Genomic DNA, 20,951 nt, shown 5'->3' with positions numbered 1-20,951 from the left:
CACTTTTCATTAATATCACTGTTTCATAGAACCGTCATATGATGCGGTGGATAACATTGTCTTCAGGCACATGCATATTCCACCAAGATTTCAGATTTGACTTTTTCTGGCATTTAGCTGACGCTCTTATCCTGAGCGACATACAGAATTACATTGTATACACTACATTACATTGTGTAGTCTTTTCCATTCAAGCAACTGCAACACTACACTTTTAAAAATCTCTTTAGCCATTAAAACTGGTTATGTAGCTACTGACTCCTAGTCGTAACGTCACATTGTTATGATGATTGCATTAATTTATTCATATTTTTTACTTTCGCCAAGCGACGAAGGTGAAACATTGAACTTCTCGTGTCATTTAATAGAATAATTCTAATTTATCGCAGTTTGAACTAAGATGGCGCTATGAGCCAGGTTTATGCCCTGTTTATGACTCGCTACTATTAAATTTGACCGTAGCCCTGATAGGGGAGTGACTTGTACACAAATATTACCCTACTCTTCAGATCACCGCAAGGCTGGTGTTGTGCAGTCCTTATTTTCAAAAGTCACTAAATAAATTAAGGTGGAATTGCCTTCCAAAATAGTTCGGCTCGTTGCCTTTAATTATAGGACACGTCGGGCGTAGGCTACAATTGGACATTATAGAACTGGCTATTTCCAACGGATGTACACAAATATAACAATACGTGCAAAGAGTACAGTCCTAAAGTTGTAGCCGACTAGCCTACTTGTTTTGTTATTTTAGCCGCTTTTACTCCCTGTCTTTTCTGCGAACGTTTAATATATGGCTTGCTAACATGAAATCTTGGTTCTTATTTTTCCAGAATTATACATTAATTTCCTTATCTGACTTACAAGAAAAGTCTAATTCTAATATTTGTGCTTCTTCGTTGCGTACTTCGTTTTCGGGTTTAAAATCTATGTTCACCTTAAGTAACGTGGGCGTCTCCGTTTTCTTTAACCAATGAATGCCCTTCTCTGTTTAAATAGCTCTGGGTGTCAATCATTTTTTTCTCAGTCAGCCTGCTTTCAATCGCCATATTGGGTACTGAAAAGGCTTGTCTGTTCTTTCCTCTGTTACTACAAACCGAAATTGACAGGAGTGGGTTTTGCAAGTGCACTTTGTTTTGATGATCCGTGGAGATTTCTTTTGCTCGCATTGCCGCATTGACCGCTCTATCGCAGAAATTCATTTTTAACGCATGGCATGCCTGCGTTAGCTTTGATCTCAGTCGTTTTCGCCAGTTTTGGATCGCACTAAAGTCGGAGTAAATACGTATTTTCACTCGTTTGTTTGGTCCGTTTTTTTCACACGCGGAAAATGTCAAACGTTCGTCTTTCAAATGGAAGTCCGACTTTGGAAAGGATGAATGCCAGGCTGTCGGATAACCCAAAACCTTCCCACTGCAGAAACCTGTTCGGGTCGGTGGATCCCGAAGAGTTAAGGAGGGATTTAAAGGAACATTTGCAAGAGATCGAACAGGCATCATCTGCCAAATGGAATTTCGATTTTAAAAATCACAAGCCGCTCCCGGGTGGGAGATACGTTTGGCAACCGCTGGATAGTAAAAGTTTGCCCGATTTTTACAGTAGACCACCACGGGCTTCGACGGGCATTTGCCGTTCTGGGAATAACAACGTGGATCTTAATGGGAATCATAATTGTGTGATGGTGATTCCCTGTCAAGAGACCACTGGAGACAGGCTTTCCAGTGAAAAAACGGAGGAATCAGAAAGTCAGATGGGTTGCCGAGACCAACGCAGCGGACAGAGGAAAAGACCAGCAAGCCGGGGTAGCTACATTGTTGTTTTGGCTCAAAATGATTTTAAGGTGGCGGTCTAAACATCGATTGAAAACGTACTGTATTCATTCAGAAGAAATCACAAGGCATAGTAGCCTAGATTACGATTCTGTTAGTACTGCCCAGTGTTTAGCCTACATGGTAGTGTTGTACACCCGAGTTTTGGTATGCATATTCCCTCATTCTCGTTTGAATTGTCTGCCATTATGTCCATATTGTTGATAGCCTGTATGGAAAAGGGGTGCAGATTAGCCTACTGCCCATTGAGTATAATTACCAATGTAATGTATGCATGGCGACACAGACACAGGCTACAGTGTGTATTTTAGTTATTGATTCGCTTGAAAATGTATCCATTTCATATTGTTGGGACACCACTCACTCATGATTCGTGTTACTACGGTATGCAAATGCGGATAGCATGTAGGCTACACGTCAAACCTTCAAAACAAACCGAAAGGCGGCCGTTATGCATGGGTTTCACGTAGGCTATGGGAAAATGGTTGGACTTCGCTTGTTAGCTAACGGATTTTCTCCCCCTTTTCTGTTCTAGAACAATCGTCTCAAAATAAAAGGTCACGCACAGATGAATGTGTCAAGACCGGGCAACGAGCAACTTCAGTAGAACACACACCTAGGAAATCCAGCCGAAGGCGCAGACGTAAGCATTGTAAAGGTAAGCTGATTTATGGATACACTGATATCTTACCTTAACTGTTTGCCGCGGAGTTTTTTTTTTCCAAACTGTCAAGCAGAAGGAGCAAAAATATAGTCTACGTAGGAGTTGGTTTACTATTTGACCCCGTTCTTGGAGCACCGCCGTTCGCTCTAAATATACCTGCAGATGTGTTATATACTGAGTAAATTTTGCTGAGATAAGGTGCCACCTCTTCAGTGATCTTGTCTGGTGAATAGTTTGGTGAAAGAAAACATCGAAGTAGACTCCCTATAACTGGCAGGAATCAAACTGTTAATTTAGGTCAAAAATATTTACCAGGGTTACATAAATATTTTTTGACGCATTTAATTGTCAGTTTAGTGTAGACTTTACAAGTGGACATAATGACGATAAACACTGGCTTCGCGAGCTTCGTAACGTAACGTCCCGCGTTCTATTATTTATTTGTATTTACATACACAGTTAGTGTTAATGGAAACTATGTTTGTCTTTTAGGGAGCCCGTATTCAAAACTATTAAGGATTATATAAAGGACTGGAATGTAAAGGCGGTATCAATCGCTATAATTTCATCTCAAAGATGCCTGAAAGGGGTTAAACGCTTCAGGATTTGACACACACGAGTTAGACTACTATGACTACAGCAAGGCTGAGTTTCCGACGAACTGTAAACAAGCGTCCCTCTCTGAAAAACACTATAGTAACACGTCAGCAACTGTTTCCTCGAAAATGAAGGGGCAGGTTTCAGAGCATTGTAGCCTACTGTGTACACGTACACTGCCATGCCCCGAGTGATTTCAGACTCTCACTGATCTGTAAACGGTGAAATTGACAATCGATTTAGCACGTGCTTCCATAAGCATACACTGTGCATTCTCGATAAAGATATGCTTGCCACAGATTGAGCAACTTTAGGTCTACTTGATTTGGGTTTTTAAAAGAAGTTTATGCTATTCTAAAACACCAAATTATGCATTTCAGAGCAAATTCCATTTTGCATGCTCACAGGTGGATAGTTAGGCCAGAAGTTTATGATTTCATGCTTATCCTACTCGACAGTACATGTATACTATTAGTCAGCTGAATATTGTTTATTTTCTCACACAATCAGCTATTTGGTCAGGATATTTAGGAGACCTATGTGAAGATACTAACTTTTTATTTATTTGACATTTATCCAACAGAGCAGAAGATGTAATTCCCCTTTTCATTGAAAACTTCAGTGCTCGATGAAGAGGAACTACATTTCTAGAAAAACAAATGCATATCGACTCCCATGGACGGGGATGCTGTACAAGCACTGAATACAAACACTAAACTTCTGGCACTCAAAGTAACTGCCTCTAAAGCAGTCAATGTAGCAGTGTGCAATTAGGTTTTCTCCTTTTTTGCTCATTTTTTTTACTACCTGTGTACATAGTCTCTTTTCAAGTGTAGCACATAAAACTTAAGATACAAATTTCCTTTATATTAAGCAGTGTGAATTTGATTCGACTTGAATTGCAGTAGGTTTTCTTTTCCTCTTCTAAAATGCTGTCATTTTTTGTGAAGTCGTGTGTGACAATTCATACAAAGAATCATAGAAATATCCTCAGCAGGGTTTTCAATGTCCCCAACCATAATGCCTTTTCATAAATTTAACTGAGCCCAGGTATAGAGTGCTGTGAGTACAAGACCTGTTTTTCTAAAGAGGGTCACTTAACACAAGGTCATTAAAACGGTGTAATTGATGAGATCCAGGCTATTTCATATGTCCACAAGAATAGAGGCATGAAACCTACCTACCAGTGATTTACAGATGCCATTAAAACCCAACCAGCTATTTTAGCCCTGCTGTCTGTGCAGACAAGACATCGAAATGCTGTAACACAAATTCTGCCAAAGTTACTCTGCTCATTTCTGTTATTCTCTCCTGATTAGAACAGCACACATCCCCTTTTTATGAGTATGGGGATCCAGTCTGAAGTATTCAGCAACTGAATAATTGAAGGCAAGGCATAAGGTCAATTCACAGTATTAATTGTTCACAAGCCGCTGGTGAATGTGCTGAAGTGACTTATTTATACATTTTGTGTGAATTTATACAATGCTTTGATTTACATTTAGTGTCCTCCTGATTCAATAAATTGCAACATCAAAATTATTTTATCAGAGAATATTGTATCCCCCCACCCCCAATCAGACATGAAAAAATATTTATTGTTATGCAGTTCAGTGTGACAGAGAAGGAAAACTTGGGAAGATGTGTTGTGTTTTCTGTCTTTGACAATTATACTGATCTAACAGAAATACATGAATCCTTTTTTTGTGGAATTTTTTGCCCTGCATCACATAGCACTATATTTGACTAGAAAAGGAAATTCTTCATCTTTTAAAAAGGAAATTACACTGCCTGTGTATTTGTGTAAAACTTTGAAGTGTACCTGTGTACATAACTTTGTAAAAACACAGAGAAATTATACTAACTTATTTATGTCAAGCTTTTTTTTATTTAGAAGAAATGGGTTTTGTTTATGGTTATCCAAAGTGGCATTTGTGCTTTTTTGGGGGGTAGTTTCTCAATGTTTTTTTTTTCCCTCTCATTTTTAATTAAAACATGTAAGGTTGCAAACTGAGCCTGAAAATACAAAGTGCATTTTGTAATGTGTGTTTTTAAAAATTGCAATCGACTAAAAAATAAAATGAAATTGAGTATTATTTTGGCTATTGTTGCATCAGGTATATCTGAATAAACAGCTTTTTTTCCCCAAAATGGTGATATAAAATAAAATTCTACATGTATTAAGATGCATTCAGAACTATTTTATACATTAAATGTAGCTGATAATAAACAGTTGGCACTATATGTAGCTCCAGGCACACTGGTATTTAATATTTTCACATCACACCCCATTGAGCAAGTAGAAAGCACAAGGTGTACATATGCCTAAGGAATGTCATCTCATTAAGATAAAAATGAATAATCTTGTATCACAATTATTGTTCTTTATTGTAATTTTGTATTCTTGTATATGAAGAGTTTAGGGTCCACCTACACTTTCAGCGTGAGAATTTTGAAAAAAAAGAAGAAAAAAAAAACTTCTCTTTGGGAGATTGGTTCAAAGGGTGTGTTTGACACATTACAGACCATCAATAAGAAAAAGGCCTTTTGCACTTTCCTTTTTTTTTAGAGAGAGCTGAGAAATGATGCAAGACCTACACAAATTACATGATGAGGGGTTTCATCATTATGAAATGTCCCCAAGACGTCTTATACACCAAAAAGGTTAGTCTAAAGAATAATAGTATTTCATTGCAATTATTCAGCACCTCTACAGATCTCTAAGCACATTTAATGTGTAGGGGGACACTCAGATCAACCACCACCATCCACGTTGAGTTCATTACTTTTAATTACATCTAGCTTGCAGATACCGTCAGTGACGAGGTGGCACGCCCGCGAAAATCAGCTCCTAATTAGTCGCAGCAGTAGCAACAATGAGCTGCAAATCAGTAAGATATTCTACTATCATATTTATTTATGACGAGATTAGACGATGCACGTTTTTCCCTTTATGTCGGTGACATCACATTTGAATAGTGATCGTGAAATACATAATGCTAATAAGATTAGATTCTTTGCACACACGTTTCATTCTTCTTATTTTAGATAATATTTTGCCTCGAGAAATATGATACAGTAAAAGATAATTTTACGTACTACAACCGAAGCACACATTATGTTAGTTGGAGTGGCCACGGTTGTATAAACTCCTACAAAAGCAACGCTATATAAGTTGGAAACTACGAGTCAAATTATATGACCTATAATACTTAGACAGTACACTTTAAAAATGTTTTCAGTATTAGTGTGAACAATGAAACTTCCGTGGATTTTTAGACCAAGAGTTCACACTGCAATATACTTGCAGAGGAAAACATCATAAATATGTTTTTTTTTTTTATTGTTCGCAAAGACACGATCATTAAGGACATTATAATTGCAATGGCGGTATGTAGCTAAATCGAAGCGCGTTCTCCAGTTTGTAAAATGCGTTTATCAAGTCAACGTTGCTCAGTGTCGAGATTTCTGCAACGGGTAACTTCCCCACCCAAGTTTCTACTGACGTTGGCCAGTTCCAAATCAATACTTTAGTTCGAATCAATGATTATATATCCTCTGATTCAGGATATTTTAGAACTTCGTCCCATATAATGCACTTTAATATTCCAAATATAAGAACCCAAAATATACTGAAATTATACTGTATGGCTGCCTGTCCTTACTCAGTTTGCAGAGATTCGACCCTGATAAATCGGAGAAGAGGAAAACAAGGGCACGTCCTTGAGAAGCAGAAACGAAGTGACTGACGTCTGAATGAGCCAATGAGAGAAGCAATAAGAAAAGCAGACCACTTGCGGCAGCCACTAATATGAACCTTTCTGTCGATTTGAACTGCGTACAGCTACAGCAGCGTTCAAATTGAGCTGTACGGAGCGTTTTCGACTCGAAGCACAACCCTGAAGTCACGTCCATTGGACGGAGAGTATTTTTGCTGATGCAAGCAAGAAAAAAAGAGAAAAAAAAGTCAAAGGTGTGGTTTCTTTCTGATGCAGCCAGAAGTAGCAAGGGTATTTTCGCTACTGACAATGATTTCCCTTCGAACACGTCATTTTTTTATGCAGAGCGTAGGCTATAGCGCGCGCATAAAGTATTGCAGGCTTCGAAGTATCAGAATGCATGATGAAATCCATCGACCATTGACCACTAATCATTTTAAAGGTTTTAAGGCAACTAAACAATTCTGTTTTAACAGGACACCAAATACTAGGCTATTTCGATGCGACTCTATCCCGTTCAGAACGACTTCAGAATGTTGAGCAGAAAATAAAGTTACATGTGTGTGAATAAAATCATGATGGCCAAAGTTGGGGATTGCTTCCAAGAGTTTTCTTTAGCATCCTAAATAGACAATGCATATATATCAACACCGTTGATCACATCCTAGAACATCTTAAAACAACTTGGTGATTGAACATACAAATCTATTTCTAAGGTCCCCTTTAATCCTTAAAAAAGAAGTATTCAATAGAATATACTTATAAAGTTCTCAGAATGCTTCTATTGGTTCTGAAGTTTCTCTACAGAGAAAATGTTATCATAATAGGCCATTTCATGTCAAATATTAAACCTGGCCTTGAGGAGTGGGTATATCAACAGTTTATCTTGTCACCTAAAAAAAAAAATCACTGAAATGATATTGGTGAGCCAGCAGGTGACACTCTTTCCACCCTTAGAATATTGAAATATATATATTTAAAATTTACAAAAACAAAGTCCATATTAATTTTGAATATCCCTACAATAAATGGTTTATCTCTGGAGCTTACCCATTAGCAAACAGTGCTCCCCTAAAACTGTCCACATTCTCTAGTGAGTGAGAGCAACTCTGCAAAACTGACTGCATATTGACTACACAAAGGAGGAAAGGCTAAGTAGCAGAGGTGATGGGCTGCTCACCAAAGAGTTACTATTTTGATGTCCATTATTATCAGGCATTAATTATTATTAGACATTCTCTGATTGATGGCTTTACAATGGACCAAATACAGTGTCTACGTGGACGTAATGCAATCAGTCCATCAACCTATGAGTAAGACAGGACAAAGATGAGAACAGCACAAAGTTAGTAATGGCTAGTCTAGTGGTTAAGTTAATACCACATACAGACACACACAGCTAAATGCACATGTGCACACACATACACACACAAGCAGAAACATGCACACGCACACGTGTGTACTCCTGAAAGGTATTGTGGAAGAACAAATAGTCTGTCCTTACATGATTTGATTACAATAACTGTTAACAAGTTAAATACTCTGTTGGTTTGCGAAGAGAAGACTATTCTCAGAATCAAAATGTTGAATTGTGATCTGTGTACCAAGTACTGTATTATTGTAGTACACTAATACAACACATGGTTAATTTGGTACAGAGATATCAATTCAATAACGATGTCTATTCTATGCTGTTCTGTGAAGTTTTTAGTGACATGGTAAGGGTTTGAATACACAAGAAGCGAGACAGCGCTGCACTATACTCTTAGAAAGACAAAAGCCACCCCCCGCCCCTTCTAGTGCCTCCAGCCCGGGGGGGTCAGCAGCAGGTGTCTGAACGCACATCTCTCTGCTGACAGTAAACCTTCAGTTAACAGTGTCACCAGGGCATTCGCACAATGCGATGTGCATGGGGATCTGAATTAGATATTTTATTAATAACAATAAAAAATAAAATAAATAAATAAATAAAATAGCCAGACTGCTTAGCCTCAGCAACGGCCTTGTTTTCCCTCTTTTGTGTCAACAAGTCAGACGCATTCATTGCAAATGGAACATTACGGGCATTGTAATTACAGGTTGGCAACAAACTCGCCCATTACCATTACCCCCCAAACCCCCCACCACCATCCCCCCACCCCCACCCCCCCGGTGGGGACCAGAGCATGAAGACGGAAAGATGTCGTCACCTATAGATTACTGTTGCCAGGCACCCAAAGAAAATGCAGGAACACCGTGGAAGAACACACCTATTCTACAAAATGCTCCCATAAAAAATAATTTACCGAAATGAACAAAAAATTCAGCTGAATAAAAAAAAATGAGACAAAAAGGATATGAAAGGCTTGTGCGCACACCGTGCACTTCTCATGACGAGAACCTGCGAGTTTCTTTGGCTTCGTTCCTCGCCCTTGTACATTCTGAAAATCAAATTTGTTTTCTTCTTCAAATGGAGGGAAAAAAGGAAGATAAAGCCGTATGCAAACAGACTTTCAGCGTGCGAGGTGCGCCGTGGTTAGGAAACTCCGTGGCAGCTTCCTGTTGTGTAAGTTGCCAGCTGTAGTTGCGGCACCGAAGCGGCCTGTCTTGGCCAGCCCTTTGCACCAGGATATTTCACTGGCATTGCACATGTAGGACAGTGTTGCAAAAGCCCCTCACTGCTGCAATGGTTAGGGTTCGGGCTAGGGGGTCTCACTTGGCCCGGTGTCACCTTCTATAAGTTCTAAATCGAGTCCTAAATGTCTGTATCTCTGGGAGGATAACGAAGTTTGACCAAAACTGTGAGCACGTGTAACCATGGCCTGGTTTCCAATCACCACTTGTCCTTGAGTTTGACTCAAATAAACGCAACCACTAAACAAGTTAGGCAAGTTACTTTTTGGTTATTGCTGAACTTGCTAAGAAAAGAAAAAAAAACAGCATGCAATTGGGCGTCAATATGCAAGGACAAATATTGACTGTAGCCAGGTCTTACCCAGCATAGCAACACAACTTCACGAAAACACCATCGTATAAACTACCAGCTTAAAGGGGACAGGGGGTAAGGGTTGAGGAGAATAAGAATCTAATGCATCTGAATAACAGAGAACCATAAATGGCCAAAACAGACCTGCGGCTCATTTATGCATGGATATTGTGTAGAACTGGGATGTCCAATTTTATCCAAAATGGGCAAGTGTTGGTCTTAGTGCTTTTTGAGATTGGATGCGATTGTGTACTGGTGTGGAAACTAGATGTGTAAGTCAATTTAGCAGACTTGTCAATGCTCTGGGTCGACTCTACTGGTTAACCCTTAAGGTGCTAAGGTGTGAGGTCACAAATATGTGATAAGAATGTTCTTAAACATTCCAATGCCAATAGAATAATCACTACTGGTAGCTGAAAGCAATGGAGTTCTAGAACACTCGCTTAGAATTTTGAAAAAACAAACATTCCAAAAACCTACTCTTCACAGGGTTAAAGAATGTTTAACAGCAGAGCACAAACAGGAAGACACCTGCGCTACTTCTGACGGTTCTGAGGAATGCTTGTTCACAACAATCGGGTTTCTCCTCTGTCAGTTTTTCTTAGTCTCTCATTTCTCTCTTATCAGTCCCTTACATCTCATTTTCATTTTATTTGTTTTTAGTTTTTTAATCTCTACATTATCCATTTTCAGTTTGAAATGGCTTTACTCATTTTAAAACAAAACAGTGGCTTGGATTCAATAAACATTTTCTTTTTAACTTTCATGTACAAATAAGGGCAACTGCGGCACTGTTTTTCGCTTCACAAACGTAGTTTGGCAAGTTAGTAGTAAAGTCTGGAGATAGTGCCAACTGGTGACAGCAATTATAATTATTTGTATAATGTATATGGACACAGTTATCCTCTCTCTCCCTGTCTCTCTCTCTCTCACCCTCCTGCCCCCTCCCTCCCCTCTTTTCCTCTCCGGTCTCACCAATTCAGCCAGTTCCATTGTTCTGTTGTGTTTTACATTGTATTGAAGTGCATTGTGCCGAGCTGCCTCAGTGTTCTGTTGTGTCTGGTTTCAGTAGTACACAATGACCCTGTCTAGGAACCTCTGCACTGCTGAAAATACGCATTTAAAGGGAAGTTTAAAATGACAGAATGCACAGGAATACAGGGCATTAGAGTAGAGCGGTAAAATTAGTTATGTTCTGCTTTATACATAAATAATCTCGACATCTATAACTAGTAAACGCATCTTAACTTCCAGACATCAATAGTTACATTTAGCTGTACATACTCAGTATGTACAGCTCCTGAACACACAGATGTCTGTATTTTGTTGTCGTTCCCTAAGTTTGCTCAGACACACAAAAAGACAAAAAGCCACACACAGGATGGAAACGTGAAACGTCAGAAGTCGGTTTTCATGAATTTTTTCGCTTTCACTTGCTCTGCTTCGGTATTAAAAACACGCAGCAAATATGCAAAACCGCGGCATTGTGTGGAGAGGGGAAGTGTGGAGCACTTCTCCTGGAGCCGCGTGTGCAGCCGCCATCAAAGAACAGCCGCTGCTGGTGGATGACTAACCACCGCTTGCATCTGATTTGAAATTTTCAGGCCGAATGCACTGCACAAAGAAAAATGAACAGATTTGTTTTTAGGGAAGTAAAGATATTTAACAGTACATATTGAAGACACGGGACTGTTATAAAGGCCTACGCTTCACTTCAGATGAAGGTCTTCACCGATGGTGTGACTTTTTTTTGTTCTGCGTGTGATTTGTGCATACTCCTAAGTCCTAATAGAGCATACTCCCAGATGCATAGTCAAATCACTGCATGAAAAAAACTAGTTATGTGCTCAGGAAACACCTTGATATGACAGTTTAAATGAATCAGAGAAGAGAAACGCCAGTGTGAAATGAGAGGGCCACTAAACGAGAGAGCAGTTTTGAATCTCACCAATGGCCTTATTTAAGCTGCTCGCATAAACAGCGTACACTTTATGCTCTGATAAAGCCAACAGAACCAGCTCTAAGTTCTGCAATCTGATTTTGACCCAGTTCCAATGCAAGAGGGCATTTGAGGCCTCCAATTCATGTTTTCCACTGCACGGAGCCAACAGAGCCAATCTGCTATTGTAAAACTTACAAGATGGGAGTAAAAAAAAACCTTTAGAAGAATAGTAAGGGGGAAAAAAAAAAAACCTCAAGAGAATTTTTCAATGGTGAATGTCCTAATTTCCTAATTCCCTTCACTTGGCTCAATCTTCTGAAGTGACGCTAGCAGAATTTCAGAATGCAAAATATTTGCAAGGCTTACAACACAGGCTAGACTTGCACCACAAGCGCACGCGGGAGTGAAACCGAATGAGTCACGTTTAGCAGTGTTCCACAGACACAGAACCTGGCAAGGGGGCCGACACAGAACCTTGAAAGCAGGAGGTTGCAAGATCACCCTACAAAGAAAGCAAGATGCATTACTCAAGGCTTTCAAGAAGCAGCTAATCATTTCTTCACCTCTCGAGATTTGTGCCGTTGTTGAAACCGTAAGTTAAGCGGACAACAGCTTAAGTGATGGCAATCGCCATTGAGATAAAAAAAAAAACTAACACGACATCTCACACTCCAAAAAACATTCTCCCAATAAGCCCCAATAAACTTAGAAGTAACACAATGCACTGTGCTGTCATGCACTTGCATGAGGCGAAGCACAGCAGAGAGAAACATTATTCTAGAACTGCCCAGAAGATCTTGCAGAGCTGATGAAATTGTTTGTGTTCACAGCTGCGTGTTGAAAGAGATCCAGGCATTTTACTGTAACTCACGGTAAAAAAAAAGTCAATAGCAACAGGTTAACATTTTCTTGCAAGCCACAGTTCCTATAGCTCATAGAAAACCTCCGGTTCCTCTCCACGTTTCCTCCACTGACCACAAGTGTCGTCATTAGAAAATCCCCTGCAGCCACTTGCTAGCCTGGGGTTGGTGGGGCGGTGGGAGGGGGGGAGGGGGGGGGGGGGTGGTAGGCGTGTACCCTAGAACAGAACTAAATTTGAATTCAAACATCCATGCTTCTAATCCCTAACGACCTTGTAACACAGTGCAGGTTGATTATGACCAAGCTGGGAGGCGGAGCTGCTGTGGTGTTGCGCAAGACGTGCGCGAGTCTCTTTGAAGCCTGTTTCTCAGTCTGACGGTTGTCTGCCGAATGTCAGCCACCTGCAGACAATCAGAGAACCTTTTTCTCTGTTATCACTTAAAATCCGCAGATAAAACTGCAGGGCAACAGCAGGCGTGTCTCTGAAGTGGCGTCACAACCCTAAACATAGAGTTCTCTCTTCATAAGGGGGGGGGGGGGGCATCAGGATTTAAACAGGAAGCTCTTAAACGAGCCGGTCTTTTTTTAAAAAAATCGTCTGCTGACGAAGAGGTCTTGGGTAGGTAATCCCGAGACACAGATGGTGGTTTCTGGATGCAGACGAAAGCAGCCGCGCAGCCTCTGATGTCTGCAGAATGCAGTAACGGGATCAAAAGGAATGAGTTTTAAAGAGGGAAAAAGGTAGCGGGAGTGATATTCAAAGAGGCTATGCGTTCATTTGAATAACTTTTAACAAAATACACTGAACCGGACCCTAAGTGGTTTATTCTATCGGTTATACTGGCCTGGGCTGTGTGTGAATATGGTTGGATTTTTGTTCGATGTGTTTTCTTGCTGGAGTTCGAAACGCGACTGACTGCTGCTGCTCTGACTAATATTAGTGCTACAGAAACTACCGCCGTGGCAGAAAGGCTGCAGTTACTTTGCCTACAAGCGCCACGTATTTATCCGTCCATAGTAAAACCCGCTGAGCGTGTGTCCTTGACAGAGCCTGCAAACCCGGCTTCACCACTGTACGGCGTATAGAGAAGTCGCGCTGCTTTGAAGCTAGGAAGTGGCCCACTATGACGATGCAAGCAGTGCGCGTTTCTCAGGAAAACACAGGTCGCGACCACATTTTGGGCTGTACGGATTCCAGCGAAGGCGACTCGATAACAACAACCCCCCGCCCCCGCCCCCGCCCCCCCCCCCATGTGTACATCACACTGAGGCCTGTGACACACATTTATCAGGAAATGTTGCTATTTTAACAGATCTGGACTTGCTCTTCATATGAATGGACACTGTCTCACATCCGTTTTGCTAGGATTCATGCCCACGTACACGAAATTAGACGTTCTTTACAGTGACTGGAAGATACACTCTTAGCTTTCTCTCTGACACTAAGGAGAAATTTTCTGGTCAACCACAGGAGAAGGACTCAACACAATTTAACCCAGAACCATTTCCCGCAGCAAAAAAAAAAAAAGGAAAAAAAAAGGCAGCGTTTTAACTTTTAACCTCAACGTTAAGCCGCAAGGCGCCCGCCCGAGTGCCCGTGTGCTAAACGCGGAGGTGAGGTCACCCTGTCAAAGCCCCGAGGCCCTGGTGCCAGGTATGAACTCAGCCAGCGGGATGGGGGGGGGGGGGGGGAGCTCTGAGAGTTCGCTCATTTGTCCCATCCAGTCCAGCTCTCTGCGGGCCGAATTACTTTAGGAAACGGTGACACGGGTTCAGACGCGTGGCGGATCAAAATCGCCGAGTCATTTCCAAAGGAGCGAGGGAAGTGCTGCCGTCAGTCCGCTGACGTTAAGTATGAAACGAGCCCACGCTCAGACAAAACACAGACACATCGCAACAGTGAAAATCTGCTACAGGAGTGTTTTTACAGCGTTGTCCGATGAAAGGGAAAAAGAGTATAAATGTTTAGAATTGGCAGCATTAATCATCATTTTTGCCAAGAGGGCCCAAGACTATGTTATGTTATGCCATTTCCAAGGGGAATAACAGTTTACAAACCTCAGTTTTGTTTTTGGAAGTGCAACCTTCCATCTGTTTTGTGTTCCCATGAACTGACATGATTTTTACAAGGGTGTAAAAAAAAAAAATAAATAAAAAAAGAATCTCTTTACCTCCTCGGCCGTGTGATTTTGGCAATTCAGTGACGGTTGTGAAGAGAGGTTTTGACAGCCCATCTGCGGCTAAGAGACTTCAAGCCAAGTCTTGTCTCCTTCCAAGAAGAGCTCATCCGAGTGTCTCTTCCAGGGAACACAGTTTTCAACACCTCCGGGGCAGTGGTTAAGTGCCCTGATGCTACGGTACGATCATCACGCAGGTGGGAGTCAGGAAAAACCACAGTCAACATGCTGCACCGGTGCATGATGGGAAATCATCCACTCCCCCATTTGCGGCTGTCAGCTGAGTTCCTCTGGAAATGGCTGACGCCAGGGAGGAAGGGTTTCAGTCATTCGGACTGTGACTGCAAGTGCTCCCAGCAGTTCAGCAGTTCCCCCTGATGTTGGATTGGATTGCTGCAGAGTCAACGGAAACGGCAATGGGAGAGGCCAAGAGTTCCAACTGGGTGTTCCAACAAATCTGGAAGAAAGGAGAAAAAAATAATTTGTCAACAAAAATGACATCATTTATGTAATTTAAATATCCAAAATGAAAAAGGATTGGCTCACAAAACGTGCTGCTGTGAACCAGCAAAAATGATAAATCAATCAATCAATTTTTATTTGTATAGCAAAATTATTTAACTGCATGTTTCTGGTTTGCTTACCATGTTACCCTTTCAGGGTCAATGTCTTTAAGGATTTCTGATCTGGTCACATGACTGATTTCCCTAGCCTAAGCCTGGGGTTGATGAGACGCATTTACGGGTGGGGGGGTTAGGGTTAGGGTTGGGTGGGGTGACATGGTTTGAATAAGGGACTCCTGAGGCAACAAGGGCTGGCTTTAAATAAAAACACAAATGGCCACATTTGCTTCTCTGAACATTACAGGCGAGAGACAGCTGGGGAGAGCGGGTTCGATGACAACGTCGGTCGCCATCCTGCGGTCGCTGGAGGGCTATGACATAAGCAGAAAAATGGCTCAGCGCCGTGATAGCATTTGTCGTGTAGTGGGAAAAAGACGGGGTGGGGGTTTTGGGGGGGGGGGGCAGGGGGGGTGTAGTTGGGGCCAGACAGACACAGCCCCGAGGCTCGGAGTTCCGCAGGCACAGGTGTAGCTCCCAGTCGCCCAGGCCCGGCCCAGACCGCTCTCTCTGGCAGCCCGCCGCTCCGGCTCCACCAGTAGCGAGGGGCCGCCACAGCTGTTCCCGTGCCCCAAATACCGCCCCGGCTGGCTGAAGGCCGTCCAGCCTGGAATGCTCTCTGTCTGTCTGTCTGTCTGTCTGTCTGTCTGTCTGGAGGAAAATAGCTCTGTGCCATGACCTACTTCACTGGGAGAGGGTCTGTCCCCGCCCCCCGCCCCTCCCCCCTCCCCCTTGTGTGCTTTCAGGGTCTGGGCCTACTGCTGCCACAGGCTGGCCGGAGAGTGCCGTCTCTGCCCAGCCAAAACTCATAACTGACCTTTGGACCCAGGAAGAGGCTGCACCGCGGGGCCTCTTTTTACGACCGTGACAGCCATTGTTCCCAGCAATAGCAAAGAGCTCCATCGCCAGCTCGAAGCCACCGAGCCTCGCCACAGCGCAGGGCATATGGCTGGAGGAAATTTCCAGGGTCAAAGGTCAAACTAACCCCCAACCCTCCAAGTGATTCGCCTCCCCAGGGTGGTGCGGCGCAACAGGCGACTGACCGATAAACCCAGCAAAGCCGGGCTTGTATCTGCCGCCTTGTCAGCGGATGCAGGAACATGATTTCTTGCCCTAAGTGCTGAGGGAAGCAGCCATCAGCCCTATAACTCTCGGGGCAACACAAGGGCCTCAGTGAGGACGCTGCGGACGCGCTCGGGCTGAACTGAGCCCCTTCATCAAAATGGGGCCAGCGACGGATGGCCATCCCACTCCATCAATAGTGCACTTTATCCAAGTTTTATGACAACGACTCGGTCCCTCTCACGTAACCAGGAAGAGCTTTCACTGGCATCGGGAGGCAAAAAGGCCTCCGCTATAAAAGGGGCCCCTAAAAGATGCGCCGGGGGCAAGAGAGAGAGAGGCCCCAGAGCCTGTTTGCATCCCTGACCCCTCGCCCCCCCCACCCCCGACTCCACCCACACCTGTTCACATACATATCCCCTTTCAAATGAGGAGGGTAGCCCCTTTTACAGGACCCAGCTGCACAGGAGGGGGAGGGGGAAGGGGAAGGGGGGGGTGGACGTGTGGGAGAGGGGCTGGGTAGGAACCCAACAGCTGAGTTCTGCATGTTAAAGGGTTAAGGTTAGCAGCGTTGCGCTCCGGGTGTTAAATCTAAGGACGCTTCTGCACGCTTCTGTGGCTTTGCTTCAATCAACGGCCAATTCAGGGCTTGGAAACAAGGTGTGCGAACTCTTCAGTCAAACTGGGGGCCCTAACCGAGTCACTTAAGAGCAGAAACACACCGAAAACCAGCAGACACTGCGGCCCTCTGGGACGGGGGGCCCGCTATCCAGCGATGGCCCTTTTTAAGAGGATGCTCCTCTCTGGCCTGCTGGCACACTGTAAGTGACCCCAGACACAGGAAGTGACCCTGAGAGAGAGGTACTCGTACCCTGCAAGTTCCCCTCTCCCCCCCCTATTAGCACAAATGTCACCAGTGAGATCATAAAGTATACGTGAATGGAAAATACTGACAGGCACACTGGCACAGAGGAAAAATAACAAAAACCCTGTTTATTTAGCAGCTGGGAGAAGCTTATGGTTTACCTCATCCCACTGTGTCGCGGCCAGTGAGCAGGCGACGGGAGTCATTCTTACCCAGAGAGGAGAACACGCCAGGGGGACAAGCTGATTCGGGGCAGGACAAGAACACGGACACGTACTAACTCGATGCACCACCAAGGCCCTCTGGCACCCTCTGCAACACGGACTCTGGATGAGGAACACCTGCGGTTCCACGGCCGTGACTCACACACAGGTGGCCTCACCTCTACCAGGAAACCCAGTCAAACCCACCCCCCCCCCCGGCTGCCACCGAAAAGGCCGCTCCCCGTCTGTGGAACCAGCAACGTCACGTCCAGCGGACCAGGAGGGGGGGGGGAGGGGCGGGGCTGGGGGGGGGGCCGGCCGCTCCAGTGTCAGGACTTCAAAACCGCCTTTTGAAGTTGCCCCGTCCCTCACAGGGACCTCCACATGAAAGCAGGGCCGTGCGGCTTGGCGGCTACAGGCTGCACCTGCAGACAGGGCCCTCTCAAGGTCTCCCATTAGTGACAGAAAACAGAATTTAAAAAAAACACAGAGGAATAAGTTTGTGATCCTACAGTGCCCGGCACTGTATAACTCAAACACGGCCTCTTCCGCTAAACCCCGCCCACCTACATTTTCCATCTCCAGGGATTAGCTGCACTTCTGAGGTTGTTGTTTTTGGGACATCCACAGGAATTTTTTTTTCTTTTTTTTGGCCTTTTGAAGAAAAATATAATATTATAGTTTGGGGGTGGGGGGGAGGGAGGGGAGTTCAAAGTCAGAACTCTGCAGAGGGTAAGAGTGAAATATTTCCTTTGATTGTGGTACTGAAATTCAACCGATACTTTGAACTTATGAAGGAGATTCAGATACCTTGAACCAAATGCAGAGAAATGTTACTGGCACGGACAGCAGAACGTTACCGGCGATCTAGAGAGAAAAAAATAACAGTTATTGAACATCTACGATTCTCAACTGAATATATTTTATTTATAGAAGGCTCTGAGGCTTCCAGCCAAAAACAATTCTTGTAAATAAATCCTAACGGTATCTTTGAATCACAGACCCCTATGTTATAACCCTCTACAGGTGTCCAAATGTCTCTGTGTACTTATGCTCACCTTCTCTGAACAACAGCTTGTGTTTCATTTTCAAGAGCACCTGGTGGCAAATGCAGACCACCTGCAAAACAAAAATCCAGAAAGATTTTTTTAAAGAAATGGCAGATAGACCTTCTGACTGTCACACAAATATTTTTTCACGATCGGTCTTGTTCTTATTCACGGAGTCTCGTGATGAAAGACTCGTCATTTATCTTTTTGCGATTGCTTTTTCATTTTTAACCACCTCAGAACGAAAATGAAAACAGGAGTGAAATCCACTGAGTGTGTGCCTGCCGGCACAGAGCTTAAGACCATGACTTCACCTCTCCCTGTGGTAGCGCCATATCCGAGTCAATCATGCAGAATAATGTGTTTACATTGAATAATGTGGGGTTTTCAAAGCCCTACCGTTTAAACTGTACACATTTTTCCACTATTTCTCTTCATTACTCATTCATTCTGAGTAATTTTGCCCTGTGAGAAGGAATTCGGCACCTAATTCACTGGCAAAGGAAAATATAATCACAAATTCAACGGGGCAAATTAATTTCAGATGGGTCCCTACTGCCCGAGACCCTGGAAGGTAGGTTCTTTTTTTTCCGGAATACTACTGTGAAAAAAACCACAAGTTTAAATACTGGCACTCAAGTGAAACTGACTGCACAACACAGTAAAACTGTCAGTCTTCTCTGACTATTTTCGACTGCACCAAGTCCTCTCATGGCTGTTTTGATACGTGTTATTAGCATAACAGTAGCAATAAATCAGCTCTTGATTAGTCCCTACAGTTTGGCTCCATTGCTATGTGGAGGCTATCCAGGCTAAAAGGCTACTGGAAAGCAAATGCTTATGCCTGAGTGTCATTAACACTGTTATAAAATATATAATACAAAGCAACACATCAAACCTGCAAAGTATGAGAAACAGTTCTCAAGTAGCGCATTTTTAATTCCAGTGTTAACAGTGTAAATATAAAGTTTTATTTGTTTTTTTTCATGATAATTTTTTCAGTATTAGTTATGGTTGCTTTTTAAATGCGTCTGCACTTGAGGGTTTCCTCCTGACCTTTACGTTCCTGTTGATTTATCATTCGATTGTTTGTTTGTGAAAGCTTTGAGCCAATTGCATTCACACTGAAACTATCACCCACAGGTTTCATGTACAATTTTTAAATGTCATCTGAACCAAGATGCATAAATAATCTGTCGGTTATTATTGCTATTTCTAAATGCCACAGGCCTGCTGCACTGCTCTGGCTGAATAGTTTTCACTTATAACCAGGAATGACTCAAGTGGAGCAAAGGTTCTCCATGCAGCCCTCAAAAGAAATTTATGAGATGCCAAGAAAGAGCTACTCCCCACCCCTCCCCTACTCGCTGAGGTTAGAGGTCATTGCCATTGGCATTTTTTGGGAGCAACGGTAAAACGGGGAGTGAAATTCTTGCTTCTGCGGCTGCCGCCTGGCTGGACTGGTCTGGCAACATGGCTGCTGGCGTTGATGTCGTCGTTGGGCCTGGTCCGTGCCTATTGCCCAGATGCTTCAGAAAGGTGACCCTGGAACTGAAGCGATCTTTGTTCCCCTGCAGGAAATCAGGCTTGGGCCTGGACCGCTCTTCCAGAACCTTCTGAACATCCTCCACCTTCTGGTCCATTGCCGTCACCTTTCATCCTTTGGCACAGAGACAAACAAGGAGAGGGAGCGGGAGAGAGAGAGAGAGAGACAAGGCCTCCTCTTAACCCATGATCCTTTTCAACCACGGAATGTGTTAATTCAGTTTCATGTTCCGTGCGCAACAAGGGCAATGAATTAACCTCAGACACAGAATATAAAGACATGGTTGTCTGAAAAACTATAGCTATCTGCAGACTGCAGACTTGTGGACACACCACCGCCACCCGATGTGTGTTGATACACGCAGAGCAAAACGCCTACACGTACACCCTGCAAAACGACACCGTCTGGCTTTGCACCCACACCTCAAATGTCATATCTGCCACAGAACTTTGTGCAGTTTTACTGAACCCCCACACCTTTACCTCCGACCGGGCGAACACACCTGGCTTATGAAGCCAGAAATAACACCACAAGCTTCTCAAGTGCATCACAAAATATTCAATACTACTTTGTTCAGTTATTCCTATTCTGAATATAAATGGGAGGGACAGTAAATTGCTGAAGGCATATTTTAAGGGGCCCTCGTGGGACAGGCCATGCTGTGGCATCCTGCTAGGCTAATATCTATTCTAATCCCCACTTGTCTTTGCATCATCTCAACTACTCTAATTAAAAACTGTCATCTCAGACTAACCACACACCATAAAGTTTTTTTTTGTTTTAAGTTTTTGCAGAAATATGCTCTGCACAAGACCTCCGAACAGGAACACAATAGCCTTTCCATGTCCCTCTTTT

At 43.2% G+C, this 20,951-nt stretch overlaps 1 protein-coding gene and 1 long non-coding RNA gene across 3 annotated transcripts in view; one reads left to right on the top strand and one right to left on the bottom strand.

The window, feature by feature from the left end:
* Positions 1–20,951, bottom strand: part of LOC135245676 (uncharacterized) — a 142,316-nt gene that overhangs the window by 2,198 nt on the left and 119,167 nt on the right. Inside the window, exons 9-13 of one of the 2 annotated variants that reach the window (XR_010327331.1) lie at positions 18,560–20,210; positions 18,312–18,368; positions 14,746–18,155; positions 12,164–12,215; positions 8,970–11,385 (exon numbers count right to left, since the gene is read on the bottom strand). This is a non-coding gene — a long non-coding RNA (uncharacterized LOC135245676). Of the gene's footprint in view, positions 1–8,969; positions 11,386–12,163; positions 12,216–14,745; positions 18,156–18,311; positions 18,369–18,559; positions 20,211–20,951 lie in introns of those variants that run through there. The other variant, XR_010327330.1, reaches the window with a different exon arrangement.
* On the top strand, positions 571–5,183 carry LOC135245675 (cyclin-dependent kinase inhibitor 1B-like). Its single transcript, XM_064318902.1, has 3 exons — positions 571–1,799; positions 2,362–2,484; positions 3,671–5,183. Exons 1-3 carry the CDS (start codon positions 1,328–1,330, stop codon positions 3,682–3,684), a joined length of 609 nt encoding a protein of 202 aa, XP_064174972.1. The 5' UTR covers positions 571–1,327; the 3' UTR covers positions 3,685–5,183.

This window comes from Anguilla rostrata, chromosome 19 (genome assembly GCF_018555375.3).
Source record: "Anguilla rostrata isolate EN2019 chromosome 19, ASM1855537v3, whole genome shotgun sequence".
Lineage (NCBI taxonomy): Eukaryota > Metazoa > Chordata > Actinopteri > Anguilliformes > Anguillidae > Anguilla > Anguilla rostrata.
The sequence above is the reverse complement of the archived record's forward strand: the minus strand, read 5'-3'. Positions and strand labels throughout refer to the sequence as shown.